Here is an 18,160-nt window from a genome sequence, read left to right as displayed (position 1 = left end):
AATTTGCTCTTAAAAACACCCTGTGTAAGTGAGTCTGTTATTTCAGAAGGTAAATGATTGTAAATTTTAATAGCCAGACAATTCGGCGATTTGCGAGAAATGTTATATTTACAAAAGGGTAAACGGAATTTATTGCAATTCCTTGTGTTGTAATGGTGGATTTCAGAATTTAAAGAGAACTTCTGCTTATTCATGAAAACATAAACAGCAGACTCAACAATAAAAAGACTGCACAAAGTTAAAATTTTATATTTTTTAAAAACATCTCTACATGAATCCAGGAAATGTATATTTGCAATCAACCTCAGAATACGCTTCTGAACAACAAAAACATCACTTGACAAAGTGGACGTACCCCAAAATAAAATTCCATATCTCAATCTCGACTCCACCTGTGCATAATATAAACTAATTAACTGATGGCTGGTAAGTACCATTTTAAGTCTCCTGAACATATAACTAACTGAATTTAATTTAGCAATTAAGTTGAAACAATGTTCTTTCCAATTCAAATTTTCATCAATCGTAACACCCAGAAACTTTATATTTCTTGAATTAGAAGAAATTATAGAGTTTTTTAAAATAACATCAATTTTCGGGCAGTTATTTTGCCTATTATGGAATCTAATGGCCTTTGTTTTAGAACTGTTTAAGAAAAGACAGTGAGTTTCAAACCAAACCAACAATTCGTTCAGAGGGCTCTGACACATTATATTTAAATTTTCAGAACATGGAGATGAAAACAGAAACGCTGTGTCGTCAGCATAACGAACAACAGAGGCAACAGGTGAAGCCGAGTCAATGTCGTTACTATAAAAAAGAAAAAGGATAGGCCCCAGCACAGATCCTTGTGGAACTCCCATGTTATTAATTAAAATATTAGAATCAATATTATCTTTTTTTATATCATCAATATGATTAACACAAACATACTGAGGTGTATTACTCAAGAAAGATTGCACCCAATCAAGTGCGACGCCTCTAATACCATATTGACTAATATCACAAAAGATACCAACGGGACCCTCGCCAGATTCAACACAATCAATGATAGTTTCCAAAAGTGACAAGATAGCGGTATTTGTAGATTTGCCACAGATAAATCCATGCTGACTAGGGGAAAATAAAGTTTGCTTATTGACTATGTAAGAACGCATACTCACAGGATTTAGAGAAACATGACGTTATGGTTATTGGCCTATAATTTTGAACAAATTGGGGATCGTTTTTCTTATAAATGGGAACTACTTTACCCAATTTTAATCTTTCTGGAAATACACCAGTGCTAAAAGATAAATTAATTAGATACCTACGTTAACGGCTGGATTATCACCGGTAATGCTTTTTTCATAATAAACATTGGCACTTCATCACATCCAGCTGATCGCTTATTTTTCAGTTTAAGCGTTAGAAGATTCAATAATTCATCCTCTGAAAATGGAATTAGAAATATAGAATAACTACTATATGTTGGATACAAGACCTTTCCTTGTTTCTTTGTGATTCTATTAATTATATTTTTAGGCTCATTAATAAAATAATCATTACACACTTCAGCCACTAAATGAGGATTCTCAACTAATATTTTATTTTCTAAAAGACTTATGTTCTTATGTTCAGGCACACCCGTTGACAACTTAGAGATAACCTTCCAGGCCTCACCGGCTATATTACTTGAACTGAATATGCGATTCTGATAATAAGACCGTTTTGCATTTTTTATTAATTTATTATGGCGGATTTTAGCTTGCATGTAGAATTGATTGAGCTGTGGAAAATTAGTTTTCAAAATGTATAAATCTTTCAGTCTATTACTAGACAATTTTACATCATCGGTAACCCATTTACAACTATTGTTATCCAGAGAAAAACAATATTTTTGTATAAAAACTCTAAAGTATTTAAAATTTGTTCAAAAAATTGTTGAACATCTCCATCAGGAGATCTATAGACAGTTAAAATAATTAAATTTCTATTACTTAAAGTACAATTAATACCACAAATCTCAAAATCCTTGTCAATACAAAACCGATTCAGAACAATATTTGAGCAATTGATACCATTACGCGTNGTTTAGCAACGAGGCGCATTTCCATCTTAGTGGGTATGTGAACAAGCAAAACTGTCGAATTTTGGACAGAGAATCCTCGGGTCATTCAAGAACGACCACTGCATACCCAAAGAGTGAGTGATGTGTATTTTACGCCGGTGCAGTAATTGGTCCCATCATTTATAAAAATGAGACTGGAAAAACGCAGTAACTGTCAATGGAGAACGATATCGAGAGATGCTATTGACCCTTTTGTGGTCTCATTTGGATGGCATGGATTTGGATGACGTATGATTCCAGCAGAATGGTACCACCTGCCATACGAGAAACTAACTAATACTTGTTACGTCAGAAATTAGATGGACGACACGTCTCACGTAACAGTGGAGTGACTTGGTCACTTATGCCATACGACTTATTCCTGAGGGGATTCGTAAAGTTCAAAGTTTATTCTGCTCAAATGAATATCACTTATGGATATAAAGGCAGAAGTTATCAACGAAATTCAACCGAAGGTATGCGAAAGCGTGATATAATTTTTTTTTTTGAAAAGAAGGCCGAGTGTGCCAAATGAGTCGCGGGGGATATCTATCCGATATCCTCTTTCATATTTAAAAGCAATGTCTACCCTTAAAAATATGTAAAAACTTGCCAACTTTTTAATTAATACCATCTTTTTTCTTCATATGAAATCCGCTATTTCTTTTGGGACACCCCTTATGTCCAAACACCTATATTCCAGTAGACATTGACTCTTTTAATTGTATAGAAATGAATAGAGATACATAGTAAAAACATTTCATTTGATTGTAACTTTACCGCAACATATTTCAAAATCACTAGTAACAAAAAATCATGTTAAGAAAAACCCAAAAAACTGTTTAAGGTTCTTCTTATTGTTAGTTATGTTCTAGGTAAAAATTGAGTCAATATCAAATTCGGTTGCTTAAAGAAAACTGTATATCAAATTTCATTGCAATAATTTTAAAAGTGATAGTTATCTTAAAAAAAAGAAAAGAACAAATTCTTTTGAAGGCCGATAACTTTTAGGGAAGAAAATTTACTAAGACTTGATTCCAAATCTATTATGTTTAGGGACAGTCTTATTTATTTGTCCGCTGCCTACGCGTTTCTTATACATATATGCAGTAGGCTAGAGATAATTAGTGGAATTATTTTCTCGACTTAGGTCTTTTTCATACATTTTATATATAAAAAACCAAACCTGGCCGAACTTATCAGCTTAATTTTTTTTATTAAAAATTAAGATTAGCGGGCGAACGGGAAACCTCGAAGCAAAGTGGATTGGCTGTCTCTACATACTAAATATACTTAGTTTCATTTAAGAATACAAAACTTGAAGTATGGTGCATTCGCTTCCGGCAGTTGCGGTTGGCGAAAATTAAATTGATTTTATTTTGATAATAAAGTATGGCACCCATATTATTTTTAAGGGATGTTTTTAGGCATACAAAGAAAAGTTTCATGAAGAAAAATTGCGAAATATTTATTATCTTTTTTTAATTAGTGGTTGTCGACCTTGGGACCTCGAAACGGGTTCCATATATATATATTTGCAGAATATCTTTTTCGTAATCAACTGATAGACATAAACAACTGTTTTTTATTTTTCCTCCAACAAACGGTATGGGTCTTCTTAAGCTTCGTTATCAAACTATTACAAATCTTAATTTTTAACACCAGCTGCCACTGGTGATTCTGTCACCCTTGTTAATGGCTCGAACTCAACTTCGGTGGACAGACAAACAATAAATGAATAAAAAAATAAAGATCATTTGAATTAGTTTGTTAATTTTCAGGATATCGGCGTTGTTACTTTTGACCTTGGTGTCCCATTTGGACTCTCGGTATACAACGACTTCTTTCTTAATAATCGAAATCGTAAAAAATATTTAATTTATTTGCAAATTTGGCCAAAAAAGTGAAGTCCAAATAGACTAGAATATTCGTCTGTTTCATGGAAAATACGACATATGTTAAAAAAATACCTAACTTTATTTTTTAAACTTTATTATTAATTTTATACATTATTGGTCCTCGTCTCCTTCAAAGTACTACCCTCCCATATTCACAGTTTTCCCAGCGGTGTTTCCGTTTCGTGAAGCAGTCTTGGATAGGTTAATTTGAAATACCTTTTAAAATTTGTGACGAATTTGTTTTGACGTCATTAATAGTCTGAAAGTGGCGTTCTTTCGACACTGATTTTTATTTCGGAAATTAGAAAAAATCGCAAGGAGCCAGGTCTAGCGAGTAAGGAGGGTGACAACATTCTGATTTTTGGCACAAAACTGAATAATTGACAAAGCTGAGTGTGCGGACGCATTGTCATGGTGCAAGAACCATGACGTTTTACGTAACCGGTGTAAAACGTCTTGATGGTACACACGGTTCACTGTTTCAACTTGACGCAAGAATTCAAAATGCACAATCCTATTAAAATCGAAAAAACAGTGATCAAAATCCACTTTGATGATTGAACTTTTGTCTCAATGTCGTAGCCGTAAACCCATCTTTCGTCTCCTGTTATGATCCTTTGAATGAATGTTTCACCGTCATTGGATTTTTCAAGGAGTTGCCGACAAACGTCCATACGATTTTATTTCTGTTGTTCGTTCATCAAACGAGGAATCAATTTTGCTGCAATGTTCAATTTTTTAGTCTAAATTTCATGGCATGACCCAATAGAGATGCTAACCTCTTCTGCAATTTCTTTGACAGTCAATTGGCGATTTGCACCAGATCTTTGACTCTCTAAATGTGGGAGTCATCAGTTGAGGTCAAAGGCCCTCATGATCGAGGATTATCCTCAATTGACTGACGACCACTTTGAAATCATGAAAACCATTCGCAACATTGCGTACGACCCAGAAGACCATCTCCGTAAGCTTGTTTCAAGTTGAACCGTTTTCGTGAAAGTTTTCCCCAGTTTAACGCAAAATTTTACGTTGCATCGTTGTTCCAGAAAATTATATATTTCAACATTCGTCACTACACCTTTAAACGTGTTGCACTTAAATAAAAATATCACGAAAACTATATGATATATGAATATATAAAAATATGAAGTTATGCGCAATATAATGCTGTCAACCGCATATCACTAAATATCTCCAATAGCGCGTAATTCAAAACGTTCGGTTATTTTCTGAACAGACCTTGTAGAAGTTTAGAAGTACCTATAAAGTCTGAGAAGTTATAGGTAAACATAACTTATTCAGTAACTTCCTTTTACGCTCTTTCATTTTTACTGAAAATATTTTTAGCTTAGGACTAAATTACTTTATCAGCAAAAATAGTAGATTGGTCGACTTTTTCTATATTCTAGTAAAATGCTTCCTAATTATATCTACATTATTCAGTTGTAGAAAATCGTATGATCAATTACTTTTAAATTTCAATGATATTCCAGTATGCAAGTATACGTGACACACACATAATAGGTTCGATACATTCTCGTAATTATATTGCACAATATTTCATTATTTTAATTGTGGCAATGAGAAACACTGCTTTGCGAAGAGCTTGAGATTTCCATTCCATATATATATAAAGTTCCTCGAATAATTAAATGGCTATCATCTAAAGTGTATATTCCGATTACTGACGGACCAAGAGGAACTTCTATTTATAGCGGTATGATGTACCTTAGGGAATACCTAGGGTAATAAATAACAAATACATACACATTATACATGTTAATTCATCCATATTTTTCAGAAACATTTATCTAAAATATAACAATTATAATTATAGGTACTAACGTTATTAATATAAAAAAAACAGTAAAATAAACATGTCAGTAACACAAGCCGACAAAATTTCAAAAAAGAAAAATCCAGAAAGCAGACAATTCGTTCCCGAAGGTTTTTGATGCGTTGAATCCGAATTTGGTCTCAGAAATCTCAGAATTGACCCATCAGTCCCATCATCCTAGGTTTCCGAGATATTCTAATCTAAATGTGGAACTAAAAACACGGTTTTTTGCTATATTCAAGGTTATATTCAAAACCCTTCTTTCGATTTGAAAAAATATTAATTTTTCGCCAAGATATCGTTAATTAAAAATTACTACTATTTGGACCTTTAGGTTAACCTGCTGTGGGAATTATATGGCGTTACGGGGTGCTTCGAGTATAAATTTTGAGTTTGACTTGTCGTGGATTTAGAAGAAGCAGGTTACGACGCACTTAGGTTAACTTTTCGAAACTTCAGCGCCTGCCGGTTATAGTGTACAACAGTTTATAACCTTAGTATAGCCGAAATTCTTGCACCTTGACCATTTAGGTTAGGAAATCTAAAAAACGTGAGGTCGTTGCAAAATATTGAAATTAGATTCGAATTCAGCAAGCCAATAAACATAAAAATACGTTAGGTCTGCTTCCTACAAAATTTCTTAATTTGGTCATGAAGTAGTAATTTTCAATTAACGATATCTTGGCAAAAAATTAAATTTTTTTTAAATCGAAAGATTTTCAGTGGTGTAATTGATTTTTAGAAAAAAAAATTATTCGTCATATAACCTTGAATATAGCAAAAAACCGTGGAAATGGTTAATATTACCAGTGGCGGCACTTGACTTCCATACCAGGGAGGGCAGAAAAATTTAGGTACAAAGAATTGAAAAAAAAATGAAATACAATTGGGTAGTTTTATTTGAAGTACTATTCAAATATGGGTTTATTTTTTATGGTGAAAGCCCATTCTTCGGCTTTTGTCCGAAATAAACTGTTCATTTACTTTTTCATTAAAGTTTGATATTACTCGCACCATTGATTTTTCAACGGAAGCATTGCAAGTGCTATAATATATTTAAACTTTTACAATCTTTTAAAAAACATACAAGAAACAATATGTAAGTAACACTATTTTATAACACATTTGAACAATAGGTACATTTATTAAGAAAAAAAAAACGGTGAATTGCTATTATTTGGTTACGGTCGGACTAAATGGAGCCTAAACTGCATAGTAAATAGGCATTACTCCCACTCCAACTTTCAGTGCTGCGCGAAGGTAACCATGACCACCGCTGTAAATACTTTACAGATGTAGAGGCGAGCTTCGAGGAGCCCACGTATTCAAAATTCAAAAATTCAAAATTCATTTATTTTTCCAGGAGATATACATACATATATATATATAGGAATAGTCATATATAAAAAAAAACATAGAACATAAATAAGAACAAACTAACATATTACAACCAAGAAAAAAAAATGTTAGTCATTTGTCAGTACCGGTGTAATCTACAGCAAAGAACTAATCTAGACCATACAAAGACCGTTCCAATAAAAACTTCTTTAATTTGCTCTTAAAAACACCCTGTGTAAGTGAGTCTGTTATTTCAGAAGGTAAATGATTGTAAATTTTAATAGCCAGACAATTCGGCGATTTGCGAGAAATGTTATATTTACAAAAGGGTAAACGGAATTTATTGCAATTCCTTGTGTTGTAATGGTGGATTTCAGAATTTAAAGAGAACTTCTGCTTATTCATGAAAACATAAACAGCAGACTCAACAATAAAAAGACTGCACAAAGTTAAAATTTTATATTTTTTAAAAACATCTCTACATGAATCCAGGAAATGTATATTTGCAATCAACCTCAGAATACGCTTCTGAACAACAAAAACATCACTTGACAAAGTGGACGTACCCCAAAATAAAATTCCATATCTCAATCTCGACTCCACCTGTGCATAATATAAACTAATTAACTGATGGCTGGTAAGTACCATTTTAAGTCTCCTGAACATATAACTAACTGAATTTAATTTAGCAATTAAGTTGAAACAATGTTCTTTCCAATTCAAATTTTCATCAATCGTAACACCCAGAAACTTTATATTTCTTGAATTAGAAGAAATTATAGAGTCTTTTAAAATAACATCAATTTTCGGGCAGTTATTTTGCCTATTATGAAATCTAATGGCCTTTGTTTTAGAGCTGTTTAAGAAAAGACAGTGAGTTTCAAACCAAGCCAACAATTCGTTCAGGGAGCTCTGACACATTATATTTAAATTTTCAGAACATGGAGATGAAAACAGAAACGCTGTGTCGTCAGCATAACGAACAACAGAGGCAACAGGTGAAGCCGAGTCAATGTCGTTACTATAAAAAAGAAAAAGGATAGGCCCCAGCACAGATCCCTGTGGAACTCCCATGTTATTAATTAAAATATTAGAATCAATATTATCTTTTTTTATATCATCAATATGATTAACACAAACATACTGAGGTCTATTACTCAAGAAAGATTGCACCCAATCAAGTGCGACGCCTCTAATACCATATGCCAATAGCTTGTTAATTAAAATATTATGCTGAACACAGTCGAACGCCCGACTAATATCACAAAAGATACCAACGGGACCCTCGCCAGATTCAACACAATCAATGATAGTTTCCAAAAGTGACAAGATAGCGGTATTTGTAGATTTACCACAGATAAATCCATGCTGACTAGGGGAAAATAAAGTTTGCTTATTGACAAAGGGTAACAGTCTATGCAAGAACGCATACTCAAAGGATTTAGAGAAACATGACGTTATGGTTATTGGCCTATAATTTTGAACAAATTGGGGATCGTTTTTCTTAAAAATGGGAACTACTTTACCCAATTTTAATCTTTCTGGAAATACACCAGTGCTAAAAGATAAATTAATTAGATACGTTAACGGCTGGATTATCACCGGTAATGCCTTTTTCATAATAAACATTGGCACTTCATCATATCCAGCTGATCGCTTATTTTTCAGTTTAAGCGTTAGAAGATTCAATAATTCATCCTCTGAAAATGGAATTAGAAATATAGAATAACTATTATATGTCGGATACAAGACCTTTCCTTGTTTCTTTGTGATTCTATTAATTATATTTTTAGGCTCATTAATAAAATAATCATTAAACACTTCAGCCACTAAATGAGGATTCTCAACTAATATTTTATTTTCTAAAAGACTTATGTTCTTATGTTCAGGCACACCCGTCGACAACTCAGAGATAACCTTCCAGGCCTCACCTGCTATATTACTTGAACTGAATATGCGATTCTGATAATAAGACCGTTTTGCATTTTTTATTAATTTATTATGGCGGATTTTAGCTTGCATGTAGAATTGATTGAGCTGTGGAAAATTAGTTTTCAAAATGTATAAATCTTTCAGTCTATTACTAGACAATTTTACATCATCGGTAACCCATTTACAACTATTGTTATCCAGAGAAAAACTATATTTTTTTTTAGGAAAGTATTTATTAAAATTTAACATTAATTTATTTATGAAAAATTCGTATGCATTATTTATATCAGGTACTGAATAGATAAATGACCAATCCTCTATTGACAAAGATTCCACAAAGGATGCTGTGCTGGTTGCACCAAAATTGCGCTTATACTGTGAGATACGCTTACTGTACTCGTCCCGTAGACTAGATGATTCAAAAAGAACAACACGATGATCTGACATATTATTATCTACAACACATACTGTAGATTCACCAAAGTTCGTATATATATGATCAATGATAGTGGAAGAGTTATCCGTCACACGGGTAGGCCACTCTACCACCTGATGCAAATCAAAGCTCTGCAATAATGACAAAAGAGAATCATACACAGTTCTATTTGCAGAATTAAGACTAGCATCAATATTGAAATCACCCGCCAGAACAATATTAACATTGGGTTTGTATAAAAACTCTAAAGTATTTAAAATTTGTTTAAAAAATTGTTGAACATCTCCATCAGGAGATCTATAGACAGTTAAAATAATTAAATTTCTATTACTTAAAGTACAATTAATACCACAAATCTCAAAATCCTTGTCAATACAAAACCGATTCAGAACAATATTTGAGCAATTGATACCATTACGCGTAAAAATTGCAACACCACCACATTTAAATTTTTTTCGGCAATAGTAACTACTTAGCATAAAGCCACTAATATTCTTAGTAATAATAGAGACATCGGAATCATGAGTTTCCGCTACACAAATATAGTTAATATTACTATTTACAAATTCACACTCTAAGTGATTAACCGATTCAGCATTTAAACTTCGAACATTCACTATTAAAAAGTCAGGATCAAACATTACGTTGCACCCTGGTTCGAAGGGCGTTTCTGGAAAAACTTGCTAACACAAGCACCCACGGGCCATATGTTAGGATTCATTGCTCTTCTAAAGTTTACTTGATTAATAGATACTTTAAACGAGGAGTATACGTTTGGTTGCATCGGAGCGATAGAAACGCAATGTGCTTCAGGGAAAAATTCATTCAGCATCAATTTGAGATCGTCCGCCGACGTTTTGTGATCCACCCTAGTTACATGAAGGTGGACGACTTTCGGCACCCCTTTTATAGCGGACGTTGTATTACAACCAACAATCCTTTGTCTCTCTTGACGATTTCCTTCGTCCCTCGTATTCTTCTGAGTGCTAGTTATAGTAGAATCTGTCACGTTCGGGGTAACATCATCCTGTATAGCAGAAGGATCTGTCATGGCTAAATTAATTATTTCATTGCACTTTTGTTCAGTTTGAACTTTTAAAATCTCAGTCGAGAGTGTCTTTTTATTTACCTTCGTATTTTGTTTAGGTAAAATATATCGATCGTTCACGTTATCACTTTTTTCTTTTTCTTTATCAGAATTACTTTTTTGCAGAGGTGTTTTAGGAACGATCGTTGGAACCATTTTCGACAGTAATTCAATATGTTTGTTTAATAAATCAATTTTTTCTTTTAATTCGTTAATTAAAGTGTCCTTCTGTCTAATAATATAAAAATATACGACCTTTTCAGTTGTCTTATCTAATTTATTGATTTCTTCCATAGCGTCAAAAAATTCAGCATCAATTCCCCCTGTGGCTTCTTTGTTACAACAAATTACTGTGTTTTTGTCATCCAAAATTTTTACGTTTTGGTTATAGTATTTAACACAACTGGTATGAAATACATTGTCACACTTTACACATTTAACACCCGTAATTAACTTAGCTTTACGGCGTTTACAGCTTAAGCCATTGACAGACACGCCCGTACCGCTCGACATGACGCTATCTGCACCTTATTCAGAATTTTGCAAACGAATTTTGCAAATCGAGTTAAACTGACTGCATATTACAAATTTAATATTTCCTGTTTAATGTGTTCCATAAGGCTAATCAATTATTTAATTATGTAACTAAAATTTAATTTTTTTTACTATGAAACTATCTAGGGGGCGGCGCCCCAGAGCCCTTTCCTTATCAGCCGCCACTGAATAATACTAATTTTCAACAGCATGATATAAAAAAAATATATTATTTTAGGATCTCAGAATGGAATCTGGAAATACAACTACATCAACTCCACCAGTTCCACCATCCACAACATCTAGCATAAGATTTGACGCATCTTATGCCTTCAGTATAGGAGGAATACTTAAAGTATTACAGATAGTACGTATATTATCTAGTTACCTACGGATTTTTAGTAATAAATTTTTCAATTTTTATATATATTTTTTTGTGTTTAATTCAACACATAAAAAAATTAAAGCACTTTCATTTGGTATAGTGTAGTAGTAGTATAGTAACATTTGATTTATTTAAATGTATATTAAAATATTTTATTTTAAAATTTCAATTTGTTAAATACACTATTGTATTATAATTAGAGTTATGAGTTTTCAAAAGAGATTTCTGTGTACATTTTTTTAATTTACTGATATACAAGGTGTCCAGAAGCGAATGAGCTATACTTAACTGTTTTGGATGAAAATATATCGATATATATCTGTAGCGCGACACGGCAGGGAAAATAAAAAGATCGACAAAGAAAAAAGAAAGCAGTTATCTTAAAATAAAAATACGTTTTTTAAAGTAGCTATTTCACGAAGTAAAGTAACCTGATCTAAATCCTAAATCGATTTATTTTCATCTTAAAAAGCTACTCTGGAGTACGGTCCATTAGCTATTAGATACCAAGTGTATTCGTGAAATTTTTCTATTTTAACATAATTTTTCTTTTTCAGAAAGCATAATTTCAGTATTATTTTAGTAAATTTCATTTTAGAAATCATGATAGACATTAGAAAATGTCGATTAAATTTCAGAAATCGTAAATTGTATTTCGGAAAATTTTCACTCACATATACATACAGGGATTTCCAATAGGGTGCTCGCTTTGACAGGGTATTGCGGCCATGTTGGTGAAGCTGCAGCTGTCAAATTTGGAGGTTATAGTAATTAATGTTAGTAGGAAAATCATTATGGAAAGTTACACAGTTGAACAACGCGTGCAAATCATTAAACTACATGATTTTTGCGGTGCACACAATTGTCCGGTTCAGTCGACTATTCGTCATTTGGTGGACCAATTTAAATTAACGTGTTCAGCAAATAATAACCCCCGTAAGTTGTAGAAACGTGAGGTCTGCAAAAAACATTTCTGCAGTACACGAGAGCTTGCAGGATATCAGGATAACCCGAGGTAGTCAATCGAGTCGGTCCATATTTGGATGAATAGCTATTTCAACAGGCAAAATCGACCCATTTGGAGAGATAACAATCCACATGAGATCCATAGTTGAAAATTCGTCAAGAAAAAGCCACTGTTTGGTGTAGATTTTGGTTCGGCGGGGTCATTCTTCCAAAATGAAGCTAGCGCCATCATAACTGTCACCGAGGAGAGGTACAGGTCGACGATAACTAATTTTTTGTGGCATAAATGAATCTCAACGATGTGGTTCCCATATGAGTAACTAAATTAGTTACATTTAGTCATATGGTGGTTCCAACAAAACGGCGCGCGGCGCTACGTGCCATGCAGGACACGAAAAATCTGCGGATCTGCACGGATCTGCACGACAAATTCGACGGCATGGTTTTCTCGCGTTTCGGCGACGTCGACTGGCCATTGGCCACTGAGATTGTATATAATTTAACGCCGTTAGACTTTTTTTATGGGGCTACTTTAAATCACGGATCTCTGAATCTGTGTGAATAAGCCGCAGACGATTGACACCTTAAAAGCCAACATAACCAATGCCATGAATCGAGTCCGATTTATATGATCGAGTAGATGGTCATTGAAAATTGGAAATTTTGGATATGTGCCATCCACCAAAGCCGCGGCGGCCACTTGGCCGATATTATGTTCCATACAGAATATAATCAAATACCTTTTCAAATAATAAAAAAAAACAATGATATCTCATTATAAAACTTGTTTTATTTTAATTTCAAGTTCAAGCGCTCTTAAAGGAAAACCCTTTATTTCAGATTAATATTTTATAAAATGAAATGATTTATAAGAGGATTCGAAAAATAAATATTTAGTTTTTAACAATAATATTTTATTTTTCAGATTATTAGTTTAATGGGTTTTATATTTATACAAGCAAGTGAAGGATACACCGAATTGTCTCGAGCCGTATATTACTGTTTTGTCTCGGGCGCAGCGTTATGTATTACCAGTATATTACTACTGCTACACTTCGTGCGTATCATTGAAGCGACAATGAGTAAGATCCCATGGTTTAAAATTGAACTTGGCTACTGTCTATTGTGGATATTGTTTTACCTTATTGCTGGCTTTGTAACCATAGGATTAATTAATGGATATTTCAACACTGCCGGGGTAAGAATTATAATTATTTATTGTAAAGTAATTTCAGAAGAAAAAAATCATATCCAGAAAATTTAAAAACCTTTTCTTTTTTTACTATTATACAAATAACTCATTACACCTCACCCGGAGGCATGTTTTTTTTTTGAAACTACAACTTGATTGTATCATCAGTGACGTCTCTGTGGGGGTTAAGTGCTTACATTTATTTTGGAAAAAATATGTATGCCACTTTTTTACCCAATTTTGTTTTCTTTTCAAATCTCCCTTCAGAGCTAAACAAAATATTTTTCTCCCTTAAAGGCTTGAGCTTATTGTTAGTAGAATATCAATAAAATTATGATATGAAAAAATCAATTATAGCAAGTTTACACTTGTCTTAAGGATTTGACAATTTACATAATTATTATGTACAGCACTGCTTTTACTGTTAACAGCTTTTTCTAACTGGCAGCATTTTTGGGTAAAACAATTTATGTCGAATCGATATGAAATCATCCCTAGCATATGCTTAGTTTTCGGACACACTGTATATAATTTCAAGGGCAGATTTATTTAGTAGCTCACATTATCATCGTCAATATTGTCAATGTGACAACATTCATTATCTGGCATTCCTTTCTTTGGGAATTTAAACATTAGGTTGTTTAAAGAAAATAATTCTGTTAATTTTTACTTCTCTCATCACTCTTTGCTGAAAACACATTTACTTCTGAGACATTCCCTTCTATTAAGTATGAAAATGTAAAAAATAATGAACCAATTTTTTTTCCAGTATTTTGCCTTTGCTGCCGTGGCTGCATATGCACTGGAAGCTTTTTATAGCATCTGTAGAATTACAATCAGGAGTGCTTAAGACTTGGTACAAAATCATGAAAATTAGAAATCTACTGTGAGTAGCTAAGGGGTGACCCCAAATTAATTTATTCAATGCGACATTGTGGAATGAGTTTCCAAATGACTGAATATAGTAAAAAAGTAATACATATATGAAGATATATGGAACACTAAATGATTGCCGATATAGTATCCACTGCTTTTAAAGAAAGGAGATAATGACACGTGCAATAAGATATTTAATAATATAGTAAAGTTTATAGGGTAACTGTGTTGTTATTAAAGTCATTTAATTAATGTTGTACTATAAAGAGAATAAAATATATTATAATATTCCTGCTGATTTAAGTGTAAAAATGAGAATAAAATTTCATTTTCATTAACTGGTTTATTTATTTCATTAACGTGTTTATTATGCAGGGTTATTTCACTTTAAATACAGAATCTGCAGGACTAGATTCATTACCAAAAAATAAGTAGAGTTTGCTTCATAAACTTTTTTTCTGTGGGACTCGGTATTAGAGATACAGGGTGTTAAAGTTTACAAAAAAATATATATATTTTATGCTACATCTTTATAATGTGCCGACAGAATTAAATGAAATTTACTAAAGCGTATTCACTTAATTAGACCTTTTATTGAATGTAATATTAACCTTGTGGGTTTAACCAGTGCCGTGTTACTGGATGTGCCACCCCATTTTCCTTAGAAAAAAATACGCCACTGGAGGTTTTTCGTAGAAATAATGTTACATTCGGGAAATGGGGCAGCACCTTCAGTAGCACGCCACTGATTAATACTACAAGGTTAATATTACATTCAATAAAAGGTCTAATTACGTGAATGTGCTGTAATAAATTTCATTCAAATCGTTCTGCGTAATATGAAGATATGACTGAAAATATAATTCCCTGTATCTCGAATACCACATCCCCTAGGAAAAAAGTTTATAGAGCAAGCTCTTCTTATTTTTTGGCAACTAATCTATTCCTGCAGTGTCTGTATTTAAAGTGAAATCACCCTGTATAACATGTCATCAATTTAATAAGAAAAAAATAAAAGTTCAAATATTTTATTGAAAATTATTTGAAACTATAACGTCCTCAAAATATCCTGCTTTCTTGCTATTATTTTTTAGATCAGTTTTTTTTCTTAAATATGTTAGCATTTTTTCATACGAAATTTTATAATGTAACGTTACTTAACACCTGTTGACTTTTTTTAATTATTAAATATTACATGTGCTAGAATATATGTAAATTATTCTTGCAGAAATTATTGTCCTTGTAAGGAAAATTTTTTGGCTTTACTGCAAACAAGTATTAGTTGTTTTCTGTTTAGTTTTTTAATTTCTGGTATTATTTAACATTAACAGTTATATTTTGATGTTTATTTAAACCGAGTTGAATTTATTTTATTTGTTGTAAAAATGATTCCAAGATTTGCGGCCCCCTCTTTATTCTAGTAAATAGCGAAACACGCATAAATAGCCCCCCACCAAGAATCTATGAAATAGGACAATAAGAATATTAATAAAATTGACTACATGACAGATGAAAAGGCAATTCTTAGACACTACTCGAAGAAGTAGTCATTTAGCTACGTAGTCACCTAGTCAGGACCAACTTCGGCCCTACAGGACCAATCAATCAGATCGGAAGACTCCGAAGTTCAGAAAGCAGTTGCCAGCTGTGTGAACTAAGTTAATTTCCATTCTTATCCATCCACTGTCCAATCCCATTGGAAAACACATCATAGACAGGACACGAATTGTGGAGGGTCATGCTATAGCTATTTTTCTGTTTTAAAGATGAAGGCTTTTTCAAAAAATGTTTGTATTTGTTTCAGTTTTGGATTAATCAATTTTTTTTATTAGATCATTACAATCAATCAATGCATTTTCGATTCGAACTTGAAATCATTACATCGTTAAAAAAAGTAATTTATTTTATAACAGAAACGAGATAAATTGTACAAAATTGTTCTCTCATGCGTACTGTGCAATATGATCATCGTTTTCTGTAAAATTAAAGTGCACTCTTCTCAGTATTTCTTTATTCTGCAAATTGTGGACAGCATTTTAATCGTTTTCACAGTTGTGCCTCACTGTCAATACTCACAAAGTACATTTCCTGTTTTAAGACACCCCTAATAAAAAAAAAAACATAGGGATTTAAGAGAGGTGAATGTGGTCTTAGACCTATCAGAGTGTGTCAAGTGGATGGTTGTATAAGCACCGCCTCGATACCATGCTGTTTCCATGATACTCAATTTAGGTGAAAATTACTGATTCGGACTATATTCTAGTTCCCAACAATTTTTTCTTTATTTTCTGCCAAAGAGCACTGCTTTTCCTTAATGAATTGATTTGTTTTTGGTAAATAAAAGAATTCACCCGGCTGTGAGCAGAGTTTGAGTTGAATCTAATAGATCAGGGTGGATTTGTTTTGAGTTGGATGTGAGAGGGGACAAGCAACTTTTTTCTGAATTACCTTCAGTACAACTCACATAATAAAAGTGTACATTTTCAAAATTGCAAAAATGTTTACAAAATTTAAAAAAAATACCTATTTTATCTGAGTTATGTACTTATATCCTGGAACCTATGCATTTTGGAAGAATAATGAAAAGGAAAAAAGTTTTAGAATTGAGTTTTGCACAATATACGAAGGTTAAAAATGTTTAAATTTATTACCGATGTTGCAAAATAGCAATAATTGATGAAAAAAGGCAAAAAAATAAAGTTTTCTTGATAATTATTTAAAATTTTTTAAATTGCTCTAAGGGCATTTTAATTTTGGTAAAAAAGACTTTATGGTATAATAAAACAACACACCAAATTTCATTAAAATCGGTTCGATAGTTTTCGCAAAATAATTTTTTGAAAAATATTTTTCAAATTTTCAAAATTTTGCATAGCCTCGCCTCAAATAAGGCATCTAGATACTTGAAAATCTATTTAACATGTTCAACCTTTGAAACGGTTTTTGAAAAACTGAAATCGGTTGATTAGGTCGACCACAGTAAATTTTTAAAGTTAACACTTTTTTTTATTTTTAAACATTTATCAATTTGCAATTTAGGTTAAATTCCGTTCATTGATTCTCAAGATATAAGCGGTCATAGTTTATCGGCAGTTACCGTTAATTTATAAACAATTTAGCAATAATCTTTGAACCAGTGGCTTCGTTTTTCTGAGTTCTAAGTTGGAAAAAATTTTCATATCCATAAGTTATCGGCAACATAGATAAATCAGCGGAGAAGCTGCCGCTTGCACACGCGAAAAGTGACTTAAAACACAAAAAGTGGGGGAGATGGGCTTTCACTCCAAGACTGAATTCGGAGGTTCAAAATGTGAAGGTACGAAAAAAATTGCATTATCTCGGCTTCTAATGGACCAATTTCGATCTTTTTTTTTAATCCGACATCTTGCGAGCCAAGGAATTCAAATATCGTAATGCCAACTGCCTAATTTGCACATATTTTGTTATAAACAAAGTTTATTATTTATGCATTAAATATACTGTATATTTTACCCTATGCTATTGCATTTTTTCAATGAAAAAATTTATTTACTTATATAACGAGCGTTCAAATAAAAACGTGGTCGAAGTTGGCTCTGACACATTGGACG

At 32.5% G+C, this 18,160-nt stretch overlaps 1 protein-coding gene across 2 annotated transcripts in view; it reads left to right on the top strand.

Moving 5' to 3' along the window:
• LOC108904945 overlaps positions 1-14,908 on the top strand; it is a 26,385-nt gene extending 11,477 nt beyond the window's left edge. For both annotated transcript variants that reach the window (XM_018707672.1, XM_018707673.2), the window contains exons 3-5: positions 11,390-11,518; positions 13,428-13,700; positions 14,464-14,908. In XM_018707672.1, the coding sequence (XP_018563188.1) occupies positions 11,399-11,518; positions 13,428-13,700; positions 14,464-14,544 (474 nt within the window). In that variant the 5' untranslated portion in view covers positions 11,390-11,398 and the 3' untranslated portion in view covers positions 14,545-14,908. The remainder of the gene's footprint in view (positions 1-11,389; positions 11,519-13,427; positions 13,701-14,463) is intronic.
• Positions 14,909-18,160: the final 3,252 nt, after the last annotated feature.

This window comes from Anoplophora glabripennis, unplaced genomic scaffold (assembly GCF_000390285.2).
Source record: "Anoplophora glabripennis isolate ALB-LARVAE unplaced genomic scaffold, Agla_2.0 scaffold98, whole genome shotgun sequence".
NCBI lineage: Eukaryota > Metazoa > Arthropoda > Insecta > Coleoptera > Cerambycidae > Anoplophora > Anoplophora glabripennis.
This window is presented reverse-complemented; position numbering and strand designations above follow the sequence as displayed.